Source organism: Erpetoichthys calabaricus, chromosome 15, assembly GCF_900747795.2.
Source record: "Erpetoichthys calabaricus chromosome 15, fErpCal1.3, whole genome shotgun sequence".
Lineage (NCBI taxonomy): Eukaryota > Metazoa > Chordata > Cladistia > Polypteriformes > Polypteridae > Erpetoichthys > Erpetoichthys calabaricus.
This window is the reverse complement of record NC_041408.2, coordinates 102,461,145-102,468,370: the sequence shown is the minus strand read 5'-3', so window position 1 is coordinate 102,468,370 and position 7,226 is coordinate 102,461,145. Positions and strand designations below refer to the sequence as shown.

Here is a 7,226-nt window from a genome sequence, read left to right as displayed (position 1 = left end):
CTTCCATGAGACGCACAACTACGGTCCAGGAAGAGTTCAAGAGAAACATCCAAGCTGGCATCTATCCCCTTTATTAGGATGTAGTCCTTAAGAGTTACAGAGCAGGATCCTACTGTACATAGAATCAATAAATGTTAACTGAGAGCCTACATATAAATAAAACCCTTAACAAACCAAGAGACCTGCAATATTAAAATGTCCGGTCTCATGAAAACACTACCTTTTTGTTTCCCGTTTAAACACATTCTTATTAAAACCAGGAACATTGCTGGAGGTAATTTAGTGTTTTGTTTTTCTCTTTCACAGAAAGAATTTATATACTGGGACATGAGTACAATTACAGCAAGACTAGGGTGTGCTAACAAAAAAAAACATTCAAGTACAATAAGATTTTTGCTTGAAAATACAAAACTACATGAGAAAGCATTAAAATCATATTTCTCAATCTGAATACATGTTAAAAATCAAAAAAGCAAGAAGTGCTAGATCACATTTTACCATACATATATAACAATGCAGTCTCTGCCCATAGCTCCATAGCTTCGGAAGAAATCGACGGCTTCTCCCGTCAGGTGGAATATGGCTTGACGCTGCTTGTATAAAACACCAGCTCTTCTGACGGATCTGTACAGAACTGCGACAGGCCCACTGCCATTCCTTTGGGGAAAGTCTTTTTTTTTAATACAGTAAGATAAACCCAAACTTCCTTTATTTAATCCTGAGTCAACATATTGCTTCTTGCAGTCATCCTTCAAAAAGCTGGAAACAAGACTCCACAAACGTTTTCTGTACCAGATCTGCAGACCCCAATGCAGTTTCTCTTTAAAAGTGGGCAGTTTTGGTTCTCCCCCCCCCCACCCCCCCCTTTTTTTTTTTGTCTTGAAATGGATGGGAGTTGTTAACTAGAATGGCAGAAGCTGTTCTCGTCTTTTTGTCTTTTTTTTTCTTTCCTTTTTAACAAAGTTCAGTTGTGTTGCAACGTATTGGATTCTATAGGTGGCGCAGAGTCGTAGAGCGTGTCTGTATCGTGTGTCGGCTCTCCGGCTAACGTGCAAGGGTTTGAAAGTGTTCCAGCACCACAGTCACAGAAAAATCTGAAAGACAGAAAAACGTGTTAATGCTTCACTCGACAGTCTTGGGCCTCGCTTTTTAAATTCTTTATGCCCTCCTTTACTACTGAGCTCGCGTGAACAAACGGCGTCCTTCAGCTACTGCGAGATCCACCACAAGTTCAGTTTCATGCAAGAAACTATCACAATTTTGAACACAATAGGAGTACAGAGCTGGAGGAAAAGAAAAGTCGGGCCCACTCTGGTAAACACATGGGGTGGTCTGCCGTACAAGTCCTGCTGTTCAGTTACTGTGTGGTGCTTGTCTGTATGCCCAGCACTTGTGATGTTGTTACGGGGTCTCCTGAATGTGCCCTCACCACAGACAGACTATCATGTTGGGTGAAAGAGAGGTGATGACATGACGGGACGTCAGGACACAGTGACTTTAATCTTCCTCTCCACATCAGCCGCTTTCAGGTCATCATTTGTTTATTTAGATCGCACGTTTTCATACAAAGTTGCTTTTAACAAAATCTGAGACAGGACCTCAGCTCAGACATTTCTTGGTAGTCTCAATGAAGCCTTTTGTGTTTTTAAACCTTGTGAGTTTAATGTTACACTACAGTTTTCATTGTAAAAGACTAAGAAACATCAGCTATGGACAACATCCAGTGGGAGTCCATCACAGGATGCATTACTTAGGTTCATGTTTGCTTCTTTCACCATTTTTAATAAGCTGAAATAATAAAGCCAACCAGAACTGGATCTCTTTACACCGTTTCATGTGGTGCCTTTAACAGTGAACACGCAGTGACCCCCAATCCTCATACCTTCAAATACGTTTGAGTGAAAGGGTGCAGCCCACAGAGCAGGGGGTCCGGCTCCGGGCCTGAAGCACTACTGACCCTTTCTAATCCTTTTCTTCAATTATTAACCAGTTTTTGCTGCTAATGAATTTTTTCCCTTTATTTTAATTTACTTTTTAAGATTCAGTCCTCTGAACTGCTTTCTTTTTTTCTTACACAGCACAGGAGTGGCCTGAGGTGGCCTATATTCATGTGAATTCTTCATGTTAACAGGTCATTTTATCATCACGTCAATATGCCACACTGCACAGACATGAATAACCCATCTACTGATGTTCTGTAAGTGTTATGAAGACCAAAGACGCCTTTGTTAAGGTCTTGTTAAATGAGAGTAAACCAGTAACAGATGTATTGTACAATACCTAAACTGCTACCACCTCCATGACATGGCGGTGCTCGGATTCAGCCATAGCAGGCATTTTCAGCATTTTGTTTTTTCTAACACCACCATCAAAATGTCTGGTGGACCTGAGGAAGTCATCATTACAGAGACCTTCATCTTTCTTTATTTTCAAATATTGCATGAATAACACAGGTTGCTGGTCATGTATTGCCACATTTTACATTTTCATCAATGTTGGGCTGCTAATTAAACAAAAATGAAATAATTGAGGGGTTCAAGCCTTAAATAACAAGTCAACTAATGAAGGCAACAGAGTGAATTAGCAGCAAAACCGGTCATTAATTAAGAAAAGAGTTAGAATGAAGACCTGTAGCCATAATAGCTCTTTACGACTGGAGTTGGAGATCCCTGCATGAAAGATGTGTAAGAAGACACAGTGGAAGTCCTACCAGCAGCAAACCAGTTTAACAATGACAGTCATGGGGATTTAAGGTAGAAATGCAATTTATCGGGTCTAAGATCCCAACTAATCTCAAAGTCTACTTATGTTCTCAAACCCAGCTACCTACAGTGCATCTGGAAAGTATTCACAGCACTTCATCACTTTTTCCACATTTTGTTATGTTACAGCCTTATCCCAAAATGGATTAAATTCATTTTTTTCCTCAGAATTCTACACACAACACCCCACAATGACAACGTGAAAAAAGTTTACTTGAGATTTTTGCAAATTTATTAAAAATAAAAAAATTGAGAAAGCACATGTACATAAGTATTCACAGCCTTTGCCATGAAGCTCAAAATTGAGCTCAGGTGCCTCCTGTTTCCCCTGATCATCCTTGAGATGTTTCTGCAGCTTAATTGGAGTCCACCTGTGGTAAATTCAGTTGATTGGACATGATTTGGAAAGGCACACACCTGTCTATATAAGGTCCCACAGTGGACAGTTCATGTCAGAGCACAAACCAAGCATGAAGTCAAAGGAATTGTCTGTAGACCTCCGAGACCGGATTGTCTCGAGGCACAAATTTGGGGAAGGTTACAGAAAAATTTCGGCTGCTTTGAAGGCCCCAATAAGCACAGTGGCCTCCATCATCTGTAAGTGGAAGAAGTTTGAAACCACCAGGACTCTTCCTAAAGCTGGCTGGCCATCTAAACTGAGCCATCTGGGGAGAAGGGTCTTAGTCAGGGAGGTGACCAAGAACCCAATGGTCACTCTGTTAGAGCTCCAGAGGTCCTCTGTGGAGAGAGGAGAACCTTCCAGAAGGACAACCATCTCTGCAGCAATCCACCAATCAGTCCTGTATGGTAGAGTGGCCAGACGGAAGCCACTCCTTAGTAAAAGGCACATGGCAGCCCGCCTGGAGTTTGCCAAAAGGCACCTGAAGAAAATTCTCTGGTCTGATGAGACAAAGATTGAACTCTTTAGTGCGAATACCAGGCGTCACGTTTGGAGGAAACCAGGCACCACTCATTACCAGACCAATATCATCAGTGAAGCATGGTGGTGGCAGCATCATGCTGTGGGGATGTTTTTCAACGGCAGGGACTGGGAGACTAGTCAGGATAAAGGTAAAGATGACTGCAGCAATGTACAGAGACATCCTGGATGAAAACCTGCTCCAGAGCGTCCTTGACCTCAGACTGGGGCGACGGTTCATCTTTCAGCAGGACAACGACCCTAAGCACACAGCCAAGATATCAAAGGAGTGGCTTCAGGACAACTCTGTGAATGTCCTTGAGTGGCCCAGCCAGAGCCCAGACTTGAATCTGATTGAACATCTCTGGAGAGATCTTAAAATGGCTGTGCACCGACGCTTCCCATCCAACCCGATGGAGCTAGAGAGGTGCTGCAAAGAGGAATGGGCGAAAAGTGGTCATTATGGGGTGTTGTGTGTAGAATTCTGAGGAGAAAAATGAATTTAATCCATTTTGGAATAAGGCGGTAACATAAAATGTGGAAAAAGTGATGTGCTGTGAATACTTTCCGGATGTACTGTAGGTTTGCCACTCTTTGTATTCTACCCAAAAATTATATTTTGTTACAGGTTACTTACCCCATGTGGTTTCTAGCAATGGCTAAGAAAAAAATTTCTGCTAGAATAGTCGTCCATGGTGCCAAGTGCAGGACACCAGCAAATATCAAAAGAACCCAAGAAAAGACCTCACGTTACTGAAGGAGTTCAATCCACACAAGGTCATCCATTGCATGCTCACAAAAGGCCAACTGCATTCATTTTATTTGTCAAAAATATTGTCACAAATACATCTGGAAAATCTGAGCAGCAGGTGCACAGAAAAGTCATTCACACTGGGAAGACAAATGAATAAGGGGGAAAGGTGGGTCTTCAATTCAAAAGCTTGATCCTGTGTGAACACATTTCTTCTGCATGCACTGCTCTGATTTTTCAGAATTATTTCACATTTTACAAAAAAAAAAAAAAGCTTGCATTTGGCCCAATGTCAGATTACGACTGGATAACTTGACTTCAGATTATGCAAGAGTAACGTGAGATTTTTTTGCAATGAATTTTTGATGCTATTTTCTTTTGGCCAGCATTGGGCTCCATAGATACCCATACTATCAAAGTTTGTTATCTCCACTTTCCATGAACACAACAGCTTTAATTTTTATCTTAGCCATCACCATAAACTACTTTTGGTAACGTATAAAAAACATGGACTGTTCCATTAATTTGGTTGGGTTCTTGTAATTGGAAGATGCATAGAATGACATGTAGGTCCCTTTGAGAATTAATCAGCAAACTGCATCCGTGACCTCTGAAGCTTTACACAGGTGGAAGGTACTAAGATCTAGCAGATCACAACCAGGCCAAAGACATCTGACGGGACCACTCACTTTATGGAAACATTACAATTCAAATTGTGTGCCTCTCCTTGCCGATACATTACATCTGGATCACCAGTACCTCAGTCACACTAACTGGGACATTAAAATGCACTGCCCATTTGTAAATAAATCTGAGGCACTTCTGTCACTTATGCAGCTGTCCATGTAACTTCTGAATGGCGTTTTTCCAAAGTGTGTGTTTTTACATATAAACACTTAGGCCCTCAAGATTTGTAAAAACTAGGACAGATAGATGAAGAGACTCAGCTGACATGCGAGAATGAGCCAAAAGCATCAAATCAGGGTCATCCTTTGTGAATCCCAGTTCTCCAATTTATGCCAGAGAACGCATAGATCCGACTTCCTTAGAGATGATTTGTAAAAAAATTGAGATAACTGCAGTCCCTGAAGGTTGGACAACATCCACATACTGCAAACAAAACCAATGTGTGGATTGTGCAAATTGCACTCACAGCAAGAATGGTATTGTGTCAGGCTGACATTTATTATGCATAATGACTTTCACAGAACTATTTCATAGCACAGTATAATACACAATTCGCAAACCAACTGAAATGACTAAGAAATAAAAGCAATATGACTTATTAGTTAATATGAAACACAGTCACGACAATATCAAGCACTAGACACCATCATCATCTCCTTTATTATTTATTTATTCACTTAATGAACAGGAGTGTGTGTAAACTGATGTAACCGCACTTCTGGTACACATACTGTACCATCTTCACCAAGGCTATCTAATATAATAAAAAAGTATACTGCACAGGGAAACTCAACCATCTTGCCCTCATTCCAAAAATATATTTACTAGCTGTTTTGAAGGGAAAATACAATCCCTGCCTTTCTTAAATGGGTCTCATTCTCTTTGCTTAACTTTATAATTTTATGTAAAATTAAAATAATCTAAAAACCTGAATTGGAGCAGTGGAGGCCACTTTAGAAGAATCAACATGTAAAACTATCAAAACATTTTATAATAAAAGTACAATCTTTCACTCAACAGCACTCATTTTAGCAGGTTTTTCATTTAAATTAATTAGATACACATTTTCCTCCTTACCTATCATGTCTAATAAACTCTACATCATGTCCTTGATGACACTTCTTGATACAATTCACACAAATTGCATTGCGGTCTGTTGTGTTACAAGTGTGACACCTAAAGATAACAAAAATGTTGTTGTAAATAAACACAAACAGATGTAAGCAAGAGTACAAACCAAGGAAGACATCTGTACTCACCTATAAAAGTCATGCATTGGGTAACTGGTATAACTGGAAATCTTGTACAGGCACTGACCTCTGCTGACTGCTTTCTCTATGGCATCTTGATTGTTCATAATTTTGTTATCTAATACACAAGAGACACAAAAGAGCATAAGAAATGTCAGAAATGAGAGAAACCCATTCAGGTCAATAGCTTATGCACCTCATCCAGACCCTACCCACGTAAAGTACAACTGCATCGATAACGGCATTAAACATATCTGGGTTACCTGAAATATGCATCTACGAGACACCTGAAAATTGATCTGCAGCACTTTTTTTTTTGTTTTTAAATATTTCAATCCTAACCTGATCTAATTTTAACTGATCGCCACTGGTGTCAACACTGCCAACAGATATGGAATCCAATGCAATGCGCACAAGATGTTTTGTATTTTCTACCAAATACACTTTTAGCTGCAATTTTAAATACCCAAGTTTTCTGTGAATGCCCAATACAGACTAGATTACAGTAATCCCTCACTACATCGCGCTTCGACTTTCGCGGCTTCACTCTATCACGGATTTTATATGTAAGCATATCTAAATATACAGGTGCTGGTCATAAAATTAGAATATCATGACAAAGTTGATTTATTTCAGTAATTCCATTCAAAAAGTGAAACTTGAATATTAGATTCATTCATTACACACAGACTGATGTATTTCAAATGTTTATTTCTTGTAATGTTGATGATTATAACTGACAACTAATGCAAGTCCCAAATTCAGTATCTCGGAAAATTAGAATATCAATTAAGACCAATGCAAAAAAAGGATTTTTAGAAATGTTGGCCAACTGAAAGGTATGAACATGAAAAGTA

At 39.7% G+C, this 7,226-nt stretch overlaps 1 protein-coding gene across 2 annotated transcripts in view; it reads right to left on the bottom strand.

The window, feature by feature from the left end:
• Positions 1-55: 55 nt before the first annotated feature.
• The window catches only part of LOC114665974 (F-box only protein 11), a 115,629-nt gene continuing 108,458 nt past the window's right edge, over positions 56-7,226 (bottom strand). For both annotated transcript variants that reach the window (XM_028820664.2, XM_051919614.1), the window contains exons 20-22: positions 6,379-6,487; positions 6,197-6,295; positions 56-1,094 (exon numbers count right to left, since the gene is read on the bottom strand). In XM_028820664.2, coding sequence (XP_028676497.1) covers positions 965-1,094; positions 6,197-6,295; positions 6,379-6,487 — 338 coding nt within the window. In that variant the 3' untranslated portion in view covers positions 56-964. The remainder of the gene's footprint in view (positions 1,095-6,196; positions 6,296-6,378; positions 6,488-7,226) is intronic.